The sequence below is a fragment of the Oncorhynchus masou genome, chromosome 18, assembly GCF_036934945.1.
Source record: "Oncorhynchus masou masou isolate Uvic2021 chromosome 18, UVic_Omas_1.1, whole genome shotgun sequence".
NCBI lineage: Eukaryota > Metazoa > Chordata > Actinopteri > Salmoniformes > Salmonidae > Oncorhynchus > Oncorhynchus masou.
The window spans coordinates 37,699,640-37,716,872 of NC_088229.1; the positions used below are offsets into that span (position 1 = coordinate 37,699,640).

At 40.6% G+C, this 17,233-nt stretch overlaps 1 protein-coding gene across 2 annotated transcripts; it reads left to right on the forward strand.

Annotated features, from left to right (window-relative positions):
* The first annotated feature begins 2,519 nt into the window (after positions 1 to 2,519).
* On the forward strand, positions 2,520 to 10,467 carry LOC135504527 (ERBB receptor feedback inhibitor 1). Of its 2 annotated transcripts, none has more exons than XM_064923204.1 (4): positions 2,520 to 2,890; positions 5,137 to 5,341; positions 5,916 to 6,004; positions 7,224 to 10,467. In XM_064923204.1, the coding sequence occupies exons 2-4, from the start codon at positions 5,244 to 5,246 to the stop codon at positions 8,372 to 8,374; spliced, it is 1,338 nt and encodes a 445-aa protein (XP_064779276.1). In that variant the 5' UTR covers positions 2,520 to 2,890; positions 5,137 to 5,243; the 3' UTR covers positions 8,375 to 10,467. The 2 variants fall into 2 exon arrangements, with proteins under 2 accessions (XP_064779276.1, XP_064779275.1); XM_064923203.1 differs by lacking the exon at positions 2,520 to 2,890 and adding an exon at positions 4,618 to 4,754.
* Positions 10,468 to 17,233: the final 6,766 nt, after the last annotated feature.

The window sequence follows — 17,233 nt, forward strand, 5'->3', positions numbered from 1 at the left end:
TATAACATCTTTCCAATAACATCTTTATCTTGTAATGAAAAAAGACAAGATACCTGGTTATAGCAGAGATCAGTTGGTTGTAATCTGTTATATGACGTCTTCTCAACCACAAAACCTGTTTACAAGTCCCAAAAATATTTTTTTACTGGTTGCTAAAAATACATGAACAAAACTTCCAAACGTCACCCGCTGGGTAATAACCAGCGTACTGGTTGTTTTATTAGGAAAAGATTCATGTTATTCCCGTGCTTGAATTATCCCAGCAGAAACCTTGGCAGAAAGAAGCCCAATTGACGTGGAGGTCGCAAAGATGCTTTTATGAGACTGCAGATGTGAGCTGTTCAATTACTCAAATCAAATCAAATGTTATTGGCAACATACACATGGTTAGTGTAGCGAAATGCTTGTGCTTCTAGTTCCAACAGTGCTGTAATTCCACAACAACTACCTTATACACACAAATGTAAAGGGATGGAAAAGAATATGTACATATAAATACATATATATATATATATATATATATATATATATACATATATATATATATACACATATATATATATATACACATATATATATACACATATATATATACACATATATATATATATATATATATATATATATATATATATATATATATATATATATATACATATATATATATGGCCTAGCGGCATAGGAAAGATGCAATAGATGGTATAAAATACAATATATACATATGAAATGAGTAATTTAGGATATGTAAACATTATTAAAGTGGCATTATTTAAAGTGATTATTTAGTGATCAATTTATTAAATAAATACTGTGTGACATTAGTGAGAACTGACACAGATAGACATGAGATGTCTATTTCACACTTAAAACTGTCAAACCACCAGATGATTCTGTTGTTAAACTGTTGTGCTGCTGGAGCATTTGCAGTGGATCTATATACTGTAGAGTCACTCTGTTCCTCTGCAGCCTGGCTGCAGGTGCAGTCAGACATGTCCTTATATGGCAGTTCCTGTCTCTATGATGTCAACACATCAAACTCCTGGCCAAAAGGAAGGGTGAAGGGTTAGGTGGGTAGTGTGTGTGTGTGTGTGTGTGTGTGTTTTGTTTGGCAGAACAAAGTTCATGGATATTATATTGGTCAGTACAACAGACAAGTTAGTTCAGACAGAGGTTTCCAACCTGCTCACATGGCCCTTCCACTGTATCTTTATGGATCACACACATTGTACTGTACTTGTCATGTAAACACTTATTCACACACACTCGCCCAAAGCCACCCACACACTCGCCCGTGAACTTCCACCCACACACACTCTTGGGTCCCCACACCCTCACTCCCACATTGTTATCTGACGTGCAATATAACTTCACTTCATCAATGTCCATACTGTAATTCAAGGAAACGCAATGCACAGTATTATATAGAGTAAGGATCATCAACTAGATTCAGCCGCAGGCCGATTCTTTCTTGAGCGGATGGTCATGGGGCCGGAACATAATTACAAATCATTTGTAGTCCACAAGAAGACCAAACAGATGTAATATTTGACGAAAACAATAATTTCAAACGATCACATATATCTCTCTATAATGCATGGGAATACTTTGGAACAGATTTTGTAAATTAAAATCACTTAGAGCTGATATGCTGGCGTTCTTGCAGTCATTTATGTCCAGAAAACTTGGGGGGACCAAATAAAATCACCCATGGGCCAAATTCAGCCTGCGGGCACCAGTTAGAGAACCCTGATATAGAGCTATGATCATTTGGAACTCCCTTCCATCTCAAATGATCCAAGCAAACAGCAACATTTTCTTTAAAAAACAAATAAAACAACACCTCACACCACAACGCCTCTCCACATCTAACCTAGTAAACCCAGATAAGGCATATGTATAGGTACCGTGCCTTCAGAAAGTATTCATACCCCTTGACTTATTCCACATTTTGTTGTGTTACAGTCTGAATTCAAAATTGATTAAATTCACGCTTTCTTCTCACCCATCTACACACAATACACCATAATGACAAAGTGAAAACATGTTTTTAGAAAAATGTGCAACTGTATTGTGACTAAAATACAGAAATACTTCATTTACATAATTTTGCCAATTTCTTTCAAATGAAGCAGCACCCTCAGCACCCCTACTTCCCGAATGCTGCCTTTTGGCGTTGGCTAATGGGGATCCCAATCAAATCTAAATCTAGACCTCATTCGGTGGTAAACAAAGTTGGTGAATGGTGATAGTATCTACAGTCATCAACACCTCGTCCCCCACTGACAGAAATAAATGTTATTATAAATTGGTATAATCGAAAACAACTTATTAAACTGTAGCCTAATTTCTCTGGAAGTGTTTAACGCGTCAGTGTTATTATCATGCCATGTCCAGTTGACCAGTATTTAGTGTAGTGTCCTCACCAGATAATCGAACCCCCCCTGTTGGGTTTAAATGTTTGTTCCAAGAATCCCCGCCCTCCTTTGCTGTGCTGGTGTCAGAAGTGTCCAATTGGTGTCAGAAGTCGGACAGGTTACTATGTCAAGACTATTCTGGGTGGTAGCCTGTCTTTACACCTCTGAACAGTGATGTATTGGGAGAGATATCAAAGGGAGAGGATAGATACAAGTAGCTGGAAATAAGAACTGGTCACTTTAAGAGCAAGGCGCGGGTGGAGCAAATGTTCAAGCGTTGACCCTTGCTTATAAAAAGATAGAGAAACCGCGTTGCTGTGAGCGAATTAATTCCCCGAGCGAATGTTGTCGGAAAAGATATAGCACGTGCAAGTTTTGTTGTCGTCAGCAGTCGTCCAATAACCGGATAGACCTGCTAGAATTCGAAGGAGCTACTACACTACGATACCTCCACTACACAACTGTCTACTTTGATGGTAAGTAGCCTAATAAATTAATTTACAATGACAGTATAGTAGCAATATTACAATCAAATAGGCTGTTTTAACATAGTAGGCTACTATGTTAAAGCCTGCTGCGACTGAAATGAAAGTATTGTGTCAATAACAGGCACTAGCCTATTTGTGAATGAGAAGATTATTAGATCAACATGCTTTTTATTTCTTTTATATCTTAATACTATTTTCGGAAATAAGCGATTAAGCATGTAATTGTAGCCTACTGTGTCGCCTACCATGTGTATCCTGTGCATATGACAAATAAACTTGACTTGAACACAGTAATGGAATAATGTTGAGGGCCTCTATTTGGGAAATGATTCTCACCTGAGTCACCGGTCAGCTGGGAGAGTCTGCCGGACAGGGTGTGTTATTCTGTTCATGCTTCTTTGCTTTGTTGCACAGGTAGAGCAGGTATAGTTTCCCGGTTTGGGAACATTTGACAGTAACAAAATGAATTTGATTTCATCACAGTATACGTTTGACAGACGTTATAAACACATATCTCTTCTAATGGGCTTAGTGCTGACTGTGTTTTAGGTTAGTTTCCCCTTCCTCAAACGGATCTCTAGATGCCAATGGCGGGTCATAATCTCACCAGGAATCTCTCTCTCTCACACACCTCTGCCATCCCTGGATGTCTCCATGGCATGTCTCTGGCCTGACCTCATGGGAGAGTTCGTTGGGATTTGCAGGCCTCTCTCCGCACAGCCAAAACACAAAGGGCCATTCATGGCCCAGAGTGGCCTCATTCATGACCACTGAGTTATTTGCCGGTAGAATTCCTTATTGTTTGGTTTCTTGCATCTCTGAGCTCTCTCTTGACATAAATTACGCAGAAGGTTGTTTCTTGTACTTGAAGGTAGATAAATGTTATGTCTTGTCTAGAGAGCGTTCCATGGATGGTATATGCATAAGCTTCCCACACCACACGTCAACCAACTTTTCACCATTACAATTATAGTTCAAATCCCCTTTTGTCACACTGACACTTGTTTGCATAAAGAGCAGCTTTTTGCAAGACCATGACCCGTTCGTGGCAGCAAGGAAAGGGCCCAGGTTGTTGTGTAGCATGTGGTTACACTTTGTCCAGTCTTTCTCCCCAGTGGACTTGTCATTATCAATATTGTTGTTGTCAGCTGTCAGTGTTTTGAATTTGGAATTGAACCTTTTTTCCTGGGTGGTATGAAGACTATGTTCAAAGAAAAAAGTTGACAAGAACACCTGGCTGTACAGCTCTGAAAAAAACATGTTGATCTCTGTGGTGTCAGACATTCACTTTTTTTCATATGACATATGGAAAGTACTTGAACCTTTTGCCAGAGGCGCTCTCCTCCTGACCAAGTAGGTCTTTACTGTGTGTGTGTACGTGTGAGTGCACGCTAGTATGCAAATGTGTGAGAAACTTTGCGCACATTCGGCTACACGCACGCACACACAGTAAAGCGTGTGTGTGAGTGTTGGCGCACGTTCACACTGGGAGTGTTTGTCATTCCAGCGTCACAGGAGCTTGTTGCACAATGGCCTCTGTTGAAAGGGCTTTGTTGTGGCCCCTTGGTGTGGGCCTACGCTTCAGCACTGCAATAAGAATGACTACAGAGTACAGAGAGCAGAGCACAGCCTCACAGGCCTGGGAGGGGAAGAAGGAGTGGAGAAAGTGCTTAGGCCTGCCCACTGTTGACCCAGAGGTTGTGCAATGCAACTCCATGCCTCAGTCAGACTCAGTCAGGCTCTTTGAGCTGGATCTACAAAGGAGAGACACACATGAGAGGCTTAGCTCAGTAAAGCAAGGCAAAGCAACCGCTGGTACAAGGAGTGTAGTGGTCAGGTTATGGTTAAAGGGGTAAGAGGTTATGATTAAATTATATTGGTAATTTATTTGGTGTTTTCAGAGAAATTACATTGTCAAATGGAAAGTACATTGTTTAATAATTATTTTGTTGTTGACTGGATTTATTATAACAAGGCCCACTATGTATTTAGTATCAGGTAGCTTACCTGTTGTGTACAAGGCAAAAATACCAGGCAAAAGGATGCTGAAACAGGCCTGTGAAATAAATGGTTAGCAAAATGGTTAGCAACATAGTTGATGAACACTTGAATGTTTTCTTATTTCTTCTCACTATCTTTCTCTCACCCTCTCTCTTTTCCTCTCTCTCTGTTTCTTTCCCTCTCTCGTGCCTTTTCTGTCTCTCGTTCATTCTCTCTGTCACACTGTTATTCAGGTATGCCAGCACCTAACAAGGAGACAGGATGACTACTACTGGTTGGCTGGACTGCAGTAAGCAGATGGACAGTGTCTCTGTGAGGACTGGGTGCTCTATGGATCTACATGTACATGTCCTTTAGGAGTAGCCTGCCTTCCCCCAGTCTCTGTCACAGCATGGCCCGAAACAAGGCTTACTGGGGACAGCCACATGGCACAAACAGGTGAGTGGGCAACACTTTACATTAAGGTACACTTTAAGGAATTATTAGTAGTTGATAAACATTTCATCATAAAAAAATAGTGTAGTTCAGAAATACTTGAAATACTTAATGTAGTTCTGAAATACTTGATAATCAGTTGTATTTTCATTGTATTCACAGGAATGTCCCTGTATTGATGTTTAATATTGTTATTGTTGCAATAATTTTTTATTTCAAAAAAAATATTCATTCAAATTGTGTAATTGATATTGTTATATTGATGCTTGTTAAATATTGACATACATAGTATGGTTATTGCAAAAATTGAGAATGGGTTTAGTGCAATCATGTTACTGAAGGACGAATCATAACTCGCGCCCAACTCTCACAAAAATCCTGCATTGACTTCTGTTTGAGTTCATTTGAATTACGTGTGGTTGCCTGAAGTTAGAATTCGGACTCAAGCTTAATGCATACATAATGCATGACATTACAGACACAATGGCAAGTGTAGGACCAGTCTACATACTGTATCTACTATCTACATGGCCAAGTGTTGAATTCAAGCATTCTTCTGTGTGTCATTGTGTTTCAGCCTGTGCTTTAGCCTGGATGCTGACGACGCGATGGAACACAACTTGAGAGAGCATCACCAACACCACACAGTGTCCCAGGGCTTTGACAGTGAGTGAAATACTTTTGCGGGAGACATTTGCAATATTTTTGCACTAGCAAAAACAATTCAATTCAACCAGTCTGAGGCTGTGTTTACACAGGCATCCCAATTCTGTTATTTTTCCACTAATCAGATCAGCTATTTTGCCAATAATTGGGCAAAACATCAGAATTGGGCTGTGTGTGTAAACACACATTTCCCCAGTGTCTTTGTTTACAAAATACTTCATACTGTGGACATGCCATGTGTCTTATTTAGAAAACGTGAACCTTCCACTTGTGGCAGTGTCTACCTAGGATTGTTTCCGATCCAAAGCTGTTCTGTTGTGTTTTTCGACAAATGGCATTTTAATTTTATTTGCTACTGCGTTAATACTGGATTGTAGATTTGATTGAGCCTAGAGTTGAATTGAGTCTGATCAGACCTAGATTGAAATAGTAGTTTGTTTTCTTGAGCTTTGCCAAGCATAATGGCAACAATGGAATAGTTCCAAAAGCGGAAATGTAGGAGGGGTTTGGTTCCATTATGCCAGGTCAGCAAAAAGCTAAATCAAGTTCACCTAAAGTATTTGAAAGTAAATAAATACTGCTTGGACCCAGGTCTGCTGTAGTCTACACTGGGCTTGGGGATGGGAGAGAGGGAGGGCTGGGGCAGAGAAAGGAAGAAGGCTATCTCTTGCTGTCTGGTCACTGGCTGTCCCTGAGCTCTGTGGCAGAATCAGAATCGGATGTTTTCATTGGAGGATGTTGTTCAGGAAGCTCCCGAAGGTTATGGGAAGCTTCTTAAAGATTGTCACTTGCGTCGCTGATAAATTATTCGTCAACTAATCTGGGTGTTGTTGTGGCTGATATTTTACAGAGAGCAGAGCTTCCTCTCAGAAAGTGGTGTCTGTGGAGGACACTCCTTCCTTGGGATGGAAATTGATGCTCTTTGTATCATTTATGTGTAGTGTGGTTGTGTATTGTACACTATTGTTGAATGCATTTGGCTCAAATCTGTTGTTTTGTGGGAGGAGATAAGAGTGAAGATAATATAATTGTAAGGCTAAAATGTTTCTGTTTTCTATTTTCCATGTTCAATAAATTAATGTTTCTCCTTTGCTCATTCTCTTTTAATTTGACTGTAAATTGTGAGTATTAAAAACATTATCAGATTCATTCTGTATAGCAAATATGACGCTTTCATTCAAGTTATGTTGAATGTTCTCTCTATTTGCTGTCTTTACAGACAAAATGCCCCAGCCCTACCATCTACTGTACTCTAGCAGCCATCCCTTGACCTCTCACTCCACCAGGCCCCGCCCTCCTGAGGGGGACCAGGTGGTCCCCTCCTTCCAGAGACTATCAGTTTATGAGCAGAGTCCGTCCTGCGGCCCCAAGCCCCTGCCCCCTCTCCCTGACCCAGAGGATAACTCTTCAGATGAGGCGGCAGACAGCGAGGTGGAATTCTTCATCGACGAGAGGCAGCACCTACTTCCCCAGCGCTGCTCCACGAATGCCCTGGCTCTCCACTATGGAGCCACCGGACGACGAAGCTTCAGGGGCTGTGGCCAGGTCAACTATGCCTACCTTGAGGGGCCCCCCGGGGCTAGCGGCTCGGCTAATGGTGGAGCCCAAAGTGGAACCCAGGAGCAGCAGGCCCAGTTTGGGGGACAGAGAGGGCCAGGGCCCGTGGTGGTAGCAGCGAGGGACATTTCTAGCAAGCAACACGATCGGCCCCAATGGTCCAAGTTGCGGCGCTCCCACTCGGGCCCTGCAAGCTCCTTCAAGCCCTCCGGCCTGCGCCAGTCGTGTCACCTTCACCACCACCACCATGGCAGCTACAGGGGCAACCCCCAGCTGGACAAGCCTGAAGTTCCTCCCCGCATCCCCATCCCCCCACGCCCCTCCAAGACTGCCAACTGCCACCGTTGGTCTGTCACCGAGGACCAAGACAAGGACAAGCCACCCAAAGTTCCTCCCAGGAAACCGATAGCGCCCCCTTGTGGCTCCTGTTGCACCCCTAGTCCCAAGAGCCTCCCTATATACGTGAATGGGGTGATGCCCCCTACGCAGAGTTTCGCCCCTAACCCCAAATATGTCAGCAAGGGCCTCCAGAGGCCACAACAGCAGCATAGGGAGGGGTCCACTGGGCCTTTGGTGGGGCCACGCTCCCCCTGTATCGTGCCTATCATGGAGGATGGGAGGAAAGCCAGTGCCACGCACTATTTCCTCCTACCCCGGCGGCCATCCTACATGGACAGGTTAGAAAGGTTCTTGAGGGAGAAGGAGGCAGACAGTGTCCAGCAACACTCCCAGCTCAGAGTGGGGTTGCCAGAACAGGCAGAAACCTCCTGTCATCATATAGAGCTTCAACATTGCGGAAAGCTTGAAGACTGACCCCCCCACACACTAATGTGCATCTTTAATTATAGTGGAAATAGGGTGCCATTTTGGGACGAACCCTTAGTCATTCAGTCTAGGGTGCTACCACTAAAACTTTTGCCACCTCATTTGATGCAACAAACAAAGCAAAGATAAACCATAGATGCCTGGAGGCTTCGTGTCAGATCTGTACTGTCACTGTATTCAAACAGAAAACAGTGTGATGGATTGGTATAAGGTGTTTTTTTGTTGTCCTCTGTGAGTAGTGTTTTGTTAAATGGTATGGGTTAACTGAAGACATGCAAGTGAAACATTTGTTGTACGTTATTTTGCTGTTGAAAGACCAATCTGTTGAGGGATTCATTTGAAGGTATCGGTTTACTAGACATGTTTAGTTTTAAACTAATTGATCTAGGTCTAGTTGGTCCCTACTGATCATGGTTATGTAACAACTAATGTAAAATGTTCTACTCAATGTGGGGAAAGGTCTATTTATAATATTCAGAGTCTAGGGAGTATATACCCACTAATTAGCTGTTCACAAAAAATATGTATAGAAATCGTCCCTTTTCAGCCAGAGTCGTATTATCTAGTCACCAAATGGAAGAAATCCTACTGAAACAGGGAGGGACTACCTGAACTTGTCCAATAAGAAACATTCATTTTTGTTTTCTGTTGGTAAACGCTTTGCTAGTGTGTGCACTGATGAATATGACCCAGTATGACCAGAGTTGGACGTCACAAAGATTCCCCCCCTAGTAGGCATCCTATTGGATTACCTGACAGTGGATGGCCTTGACTCAGAAATGTTATATTTTTATTCATTTAGCAGATGCTCTCATCCAGGGCAACTTAAAGATACATCTTAAGATAGCTATGTGGGACAACCACTTATCCCAGTCAGTCAATGTTTCCTAAAACAAAGTCAGAGATAGTAAGAGGGGAAAAGGTGAAGTGAAGGTGTTAGTTCACGAAAAGGCATTTTTTTGGGGGGGGGGGATGGCTGTAGACTGTTGTTTTATTGGCTTTGCTGTACATCAAAGTTACCCCACAATCTATGTGATTACATTAAAAGGCCCAAAGCAGCAGTTTTTATACTAAACATTTTACTAAACAACTAAACATTTCACTGTGTCGTGGGTTTGGGTTAAAAGGTGAGTAAAAAAAGAAAGAAATTCCTTTACATTGATGACTTTAAAAATCCAATCAGTTTTTTGAGTTGATAAAACACAGGAAAAACACAGAGCCTTTAACAATGAATGGAGATTGGGTCGCTCCTCCATTTCGAACAGCTGGTCTGTTTTCAAGTATTACACAAAGTGGATGTTGTGGATTTTTTGATTCTATAAATAAGTCTCTCTCTCATAATTGTATCTACTTTTTTCATTTAACATTATTTATATTATCACAATTTGGCCAAGTTTAACTCTTGATTTCACCTCACAGTATTGTCTTTGTAAATGTTTTTGAAAAGTGCCTGTATTAAAGGGAGATAGAATGAGGGTGTGATATTAGTTGTAATGGTTGCACTTCCCTGTACAGTCATTTCCCACCCAATGATAAGGTAAATACTATTGATTTATATCTGTACTTAAATTGTTATGAGTAGGTAGGGCTACTTAATATGATCAATGCAATTAACATGGAATATAATTAATTATAGTATTTTTTAAGGACTGTATGTATGGTGACTTTGTAGTTTGTACAATTGTGTATTACAGCATACATTTATTTTAAGGGATAGTGCATGAGATTGATAACCATCTAGATTAGCCAATTTCATGACTTGAATTACCAAACTATATTATTTCAAATGGATATGGGGTATTTACATCGTTTTTTTGGGGGGGGGGGGCTATGGTGGTGCTGTAAACGAGAGTTGTTACCTTTCATTCTGAAGTTCAGAAAACTGTTTACATGATATGATACTTGTTACATCAACAGACGTTGAAGTTTTTCCCACAGCAGACATGGTTACATTCTGCTTTAAAAAGTGTTGTCATTTCATGGGTAGTTCTCTACAGTATTTAAAAGTGATTGTGTTGGACAAAAATGTTGAATGATGTATTCTTAATCTATTTAAATAAATACCTTATTTATTAAATGTTTTTTTGTTTGTTTTATTTTCAGGCTATCATATGGTATTCAATACAATACTGCTTTATGGTAAATTAGGCATATTACACATTAAAATCATCATCATAACATGCACAGTGGTTAACCCCATACATACACAGATATTTATTACAAACACATTTAGCTAACATTTGTACTATAGTAATGGTTCAACTTACCGGTGTTGAACATTGATAAACAACTGGATTGTCACAGGACACTCTTTTCAATCTATACTTTTTATTTTCAGTGTAAGCTGAAACAGGAACGAGAATATTTTATCACGGCCAGTGGTGGAAAAAAGTACTAAATTGTCAGATTTGAGTAAAAGTAAAGATACCTTAGGTCACCATGTAAAATAATACTTGAGTAAAATTCTAAAACTATTTGGTTTTAAATATACTTATTTAAATGTAAATATAAGTAAATGTAATTGCAAAAATGTACTTAAGTATCAAAAGTATAAATCCTTTCAATAAGCAAATCAGATGGCACAATTTATTTTTTATTTACGGATAGCCAGGGGCACACTCCAACACAGTAGGCGGTATGAATGACCAGGGATGTTCTCTTGATTCTCGTGAATTTGAAAAAAAATGTTGATCCTGCTGAGCATTCAAAATGTAAAGAGTACTTTTGGGTGTCAGGGAAAATGTATAGAGTAAAAAGTACATTATTTTCTTTAGGAATGTAGTGAAGTTAAAGTTGTCAAAATTATAATTAGTAAAGTACAAGTACCCCAAAAAAACAACTTAAGTAGTACTTTAAAGTACCTTTACTTAAGTGCTTTACACAACTGATCATGGCACGAAACCAAACAGAGACACCATTGTCCATGGTCATCCATAATCCATACTATAATCCATTCAAACCTAAAGGTTCTACTGTTTTATCAAGAGTTACTACAACTTCTAAACGTGTGCAGTTCAACAACATGAGACATAACAAAACCATGTTACGCTAACTGCACTTGATCCCTGCTATTTAACAGGCTACTAGCTACAGTTCCCTTACAGGAAAAAGCCGGGTTGAGGGGTCAAGTGGCTTAAAATTCTGTCCACATCAAGGTCTTAGGCACCATCTAGTGGACAATAGTTTGCAGTGACAACCATAGAAAAATGATCTAGTTAGATAATATTTCCATGGTGACAATTCTGTGATGCTGAGGGGGCGCATGTACACGGACATCTCTGGATTCCCCCTAGTGTACATTTCTAATAAGCCAAGTAAAGTGACTTTGGAATGTCATTAAAAACCTTCGTTGTGTTTCGTACACCAAACTCCGAGCAAGCCAATCTTGAAACAAGGGAGATACCTAATAAGTTGTACAACTGAAATGTGTCTTCTGCATTTAACCCAATCCCTCTGAATCAGAGAGGTGTGGGGGGCTGCCATAAACAACAACCACATCTTCATTGCCCAGGGAACGGTGGGTTAACCGCCTTGCTCAGGGGCAGAACAACAGATTTTTACTTTGTCAGCTCAGGGATTCGATCCAGCAACCTTTTGAATCTAACCAATAGTCTACCAGCATGCTAAATATATTGCGTAAAAATACTGCAAGGAGAAATTTACCCTCCGGGGCACCTGAACTTCCTGATTTAGCCTCAGTTTCAATTATCCTTAGTAGGAAATGCGACTGAGAACGAGATTTGGATTTTGGAGGCGTGCTTTGATGTGGGGTGTCTCTTGTATGTGTGTTCGAATGTGGGAAGCGTTTGTACTTTCACCCTGCCAAAACAGTACACAGTTACAGTCACTCACCCTTCTAGATAAGTTGAAACATTCTAACCAGATCTTGTATCTGGAAGAAAGCCTAGACTATCGAGCAAGCTAGCTTGCCAACTTCTTTCACCATTTAGCTTCAGTCAGCTGGTGTGTGACCTTGGCAAAGTTGGATTGACTTTGGATAGCCTATCTGTGATAGCCTCGTTAGGGACCATCAAATAATTACACAATGTAAATGTTCCACACCTTTTAGTTGTCTTATTAAATGCTTTCAATATTAGTATATTAATTTCTATAATATAGTTAGTTTGTCCCATGTATTGCGTGGCAGGTAGCCTAGTGGTTACAGCGTTGGGCCAGTAACTGAAAGGTTGCTGGATTGAATCCCTGAGTTGACAAGGTAAAAATCTGTCGTTCTGCTCCTGAAAAAGGCAGTTAACCCACACTTCCCCGGTAGGCTGTCATTGTAAATAAGAATTTGTTCTTAACTGACTTGTCTAGTTAAATAAAAATGTACATTGTGTAAGTTACTGATGGTCCCTAATTAGCCTTATAGGGATGTCAAACTTAATTGGCTATGGGCATTATGATTATATCATGTGCAGCTGGGCTCCAAGGTGATAATTACTTGGGTGAAGCCAGCTGTGGGCAGGGTTGAAATAAACCCAACCCAAGGAAAACTGTTATGTGACACAGATTGACGAGTGCCCTTAGTCATTTGGAGGTGGTTGAAAAGAGCGAGCAAGAGCTATCCTGGTTTGGCGCAATTGTACTGTGACTGTGGTCTGTATGGCAGATAGTTCAGATGGTAGCATTAGGGCAATTAATAATGATGATGATCAGCTATTTACACCTTTTTTTATAAATAGGAGAAACAGGAGTAAGATAAATCGCTATGAGGGTGATGGAGGGATGAATACTGCTGGGGAAACAATGAGTAGTGTTGAGAGTAGACCTGCAAAGCGCAGATAAAGTTTTGGTAGTGTTCCCAGAACCAGCAGGTAAGTACTTCCATCCTTTGCATTTGATTGACAAAGGCAATTAGGGAAGAGATTGGGGTGATTAAGGATGCCAAACCGATGGGTTACGGGAAGGTCCTGATCACTGCAAAAAGTAAAATTCAGCAGGAGAAAGTTTTAAAATTGAACTCACTCAATGGCGGTTGAGTGAAATGTCACATTCCCGGTGTTATGTCTAAAAGGATTAATTGAGGAGGAGTAATTACTGGGATGCCATTGGAAATTACCATGGAAGAAGTTAAGGCTTCCCCGAATGGAGGAAAAGTTATTGATGCGAAAAGTATGAAAAGCAAAAAGAGTCGAGTGGACACTACAATTGCATTGTTACAATTTGAAGGGAACCTGCCGAATAGGGTGCAGCTAGGATCACTACTCAGTTATCCAGTTAGAGAATATGTGCCGACTCCACTTCGGTGCTTTAAGTGCCAATGGATAGGGCATGTTGCTAATGGGTGCAAAGGTAAAATGAGATGTGCAAAGTGTGGTGGGTTCACGAGTATGGGAAATGTGGGCCTGATGCTAAAGTGAAATGTTGTAACTGTGACGGAGAACAGTGCAGCATACGGAGGATGTGAAGTACAACAGAAAGCCATGGAAGCGCAAAGGTACAAAATTACAAACGATGCACAGTGCAATCGGAAAGTATTCAGACCCCTTGACTTTTTCCACATTTTGTTAAGTTAGCCTTATTCTAAAATTGATCAAATTATTTGTTTTACTCATCTATCTACACACAATGCCCCATAATGACAAAGCAAAAAGGTTTTGGGAAATTTGTGCACGCGTATTAAAAAAACAAAAACAGAAATACCTTATTTACATAAGTATTCAGACCCTTTGCGATGAGACTCGAAATTGAGCTCAGGTGCGTCCTGTTTCCATTGATCACCCTTGAGATGTTTCTACAACTTGATTGGAGTCCACCTGTGGTAAATTCAGTTGATTGGACGTGATTTGGAAAGGCACACACGTGTCTTTGGTCCCACAGTTGACAGTGCATGTCAGAGCATAAACCAAGCCACGAGGTCAAAGGAATTGTCTGTAGAGCTCAGGATTGTGTTGAGGCACAGGGGAAGGGTACCAAAACAATTCTGCAGCATTTAAGATCCCCAAGAACACAGTAGCCTCCATCAATCTTAAATGGAAAAAGTTTGAAACCACTAAGACTCTTCCTAGAGCTGGCCACCCGGCCAAACTGAGCAATTGGGGGAGAAGGGCCTTGGTCATGGAGGTGACCAATAACCCAATGGTCACTCTGACAGAGCTCCAGAGTTCCTCTGTGGAGATGGGAGAAAGTTCCAGAAGGACATCCATCTCGGCAGCACTCCACCAATCAGGTCTTTATGGTCAAGTGGCCAGACGAAAGCCACTCGTCAGTAAAAGGCAAATGACAGCCCGCTTGAAGTTTGCCCTAAAGGACTCTTAGACCACGAGAAACAAGATTATCTGGGCTGATGAAACCAAGATTGAACTCTTTGGCTGAATACCAAGCGTCATGTCTGGAGGAAACCTGGCACCATCCCTACGCAGCATCATGCTGTGGGGATGTTTTTCAGCAGGAGGGACTGGGAGACTAGTCAGTATCGAGAGCATGATGAACGGAGCAAAGTACATTAGAGATCCTCGATGAAAACCTGTTCCAGAGCGCTCAGAACATCAGACTGGGTCGAAGGTTCACCTTTCACCTGACAGAGTCTTAAGAGGATCTGCAGAGAAGAATGGGAGAAACTCCTCAAATACTGGTGCCCCAAGCTTGTAGCGTCATACCCAAAAAGACTCAAGGCTGTAATTGCTGCCAAAAGTGCTTCAACAAAATACTGAGTAAAGGGTCTGAATAATTATGTAAATGTCATATTTCAGTTTTACATTTTTTATTGATTTGTCATTATGGGGTATTGTGTGTAGATTGATGAGGAAAATAACAAATTAATCAATTTTAGAACAAGGCTGTAATGTAACAAAATGTGGGAAAAGTCAAGGGCTCTGAGTACTTTCCGAATGCACTGTATAATAGCAAAAAGAGCAGTGAAAAGTAATATTGTGGATATACAGGTGCAGTTGGATAGAGGGGAAATTAAAACATTGATTCTGAAAAATGGGTTAGATTTCTGGCAGAGACAAGGAAATCTGCATGGTAGATAGTGTCATATCATGGGAACATAAAGGAGGAGGTTGTGTAGGATGAGATTAGGGCATACGGGACTGAATTCATCTTTGGAATTGAAAGGGAAACACGGTACTGGAATGTGTAATGGATGTATGGAAGAGGAAACGGTTTAACATGTATTATTATGTTGTGAAATGTAAGATGTAGAAATGGAGAGGCTTGACAGGGTCAGAGAGGTTGGACGGGAATGGGGAGTGGGTGGTATTTTTGGTGGGGGTGATAGGAGTAGTGATGTTTGTAGAGAATTATTTTATTTTATTAGAAATTCAAGGTTAGTTTAGATAATATAGTGGTATAGATAAATCGTGACCGGCTTCACACTCCAGTACAGTAAATGGCGGTGTATGCAGTTGGTTGCGATTCGCTAATAAAACTTGAAAAAACTGTTACGTACACTTCATTCCATGACATACCATTTTTTCCGAATTATCTTGCAAATCTTATCCTCAAAATTATCCTATTTACACTTTGTAGTTTTGACACTAGAATAAATGTTTCTGACTCATCGATGTCACATGGACAGGTTGGTTGTTTAGCAACAAAACCGATGTATGCGCAACTATGGGGCAAAACAGACAGGGTTGGCTTACTGTTAACAGCATGTAAATATGACTTAGTCTCAATTTTGATTGAAAACATAAATGCGTTTGCAAAATGAGCACTTGCTGTCCCTCAAATACATTGTTACAGTCGTTGGTTAGATAGCTAGCTATTTTAATCATATTAGCATAGACATGAGTCATGACATCAGTCAAAACACCTAAAAAACAAGACATGTTATCAATAACAAGATTCAATGAGCTGAAACGAGCCACCTACGGGTCCCCAGCTTCTTGTCATTGTTCCTAGCTATCTGACCATTCAGAATCATAACAACGCACGCCTTCAGGCCACGTCGATGCACGCAAATCATTTACATAATTTTCGTGACAATGTCAGCCAACCTGTCTGTCTATAGGCCGTTTTCCAAAGTTGAAGTTGCTTATTATGTTCAATTGCTCTTTAAAGTAGTACATTTCTTCTTCTTATATTTGACTAGGTAAACAAACTGAAATGGCGCATACTGCCACCTGAATTGTGTTTTCTGAACAGGTTTAAACCTAAGGTTGTTGATTTACTACCACCTGCAGTTATGGAATATTTGCTCAGGAGTATAATTAATTGACTTGCCTAATTAAATAAAGGTGTATTATATTTCAAAAAATGTGGATAGATTATCTTGACAAAGGAGAAATGCTCACTTCTGGGAATGTAACAACATTTTCACCCCAAATTTGAGGGAAAGAAGCTTTTTGATCTTATGACAAATTTCTGGGATCTTTTATTTCAGCTCATGAAACATGGCACAAACACTTTACATGTCGCGTTTATCATTTTGTTCAGTGTCTTTACATACTTTGAGAAATTATGATTGCATTCATTCTTTTTTTTGGGCTCGCTCTCACCTAAAAAAGAAAAGCACTACACCAATGTCACATTTCAGCTTCTTTTAAAATAAGAAAAGGGGAAACCTAGTCAGTTTCTAGTAATCTCTCCTAGTTCAGTCTTCTTCTTCTGTGGATGTTATATGGTGTTGGCAACCAACTTTAAGGTGCATTACTGCCACCAGCTGGACCGGAGTGTGGACCTTGTTCATCTTTCAATCACCACATGGGTATATGCTCCTAAAAATCAATGAGGAGATCGGAGAGGCAGGACTTGCAGTGCATCAAGCGTCTATTTAGCGCCTCCTTAAGCAGATGCTTGTTGATGGGCGGGAGCAGATGGATGAAATTATTCAATAACGTGTGTACATTTATTTTGCAACGCTCGCAAACGCAACGAGGCTTGGAAGCGCATGATGAT

What these genes read in the sequence shown, in the direction of transcription:
- LOC135504527 (XM_064923204.1), top strand. Translation starts at nt 5,244, where the DNA reads ATGTACATGTCCTTTAGGAGTAGCCTGCCTTCCCCCAGTCTCTGTCAC. An exon ending in CAGCCACATGGCACAAACAG is followed by an intron (nt 5,342 to 5,915) that starts GTGAGTGGGCAA and finishes ATTGTGTTTCAG; the next exon opens with CCTGTGCTTTAGCCTGGATG. An exon ending in AGTGTCCCAGGGCTTTGACA is followed by an intron (nt 6,005 to 7,223) that starts GTGAGTGAAATA and finishes CTGTCTTTACAG; the next exon opens with ACAAAATGCCCCAGCCCTAC.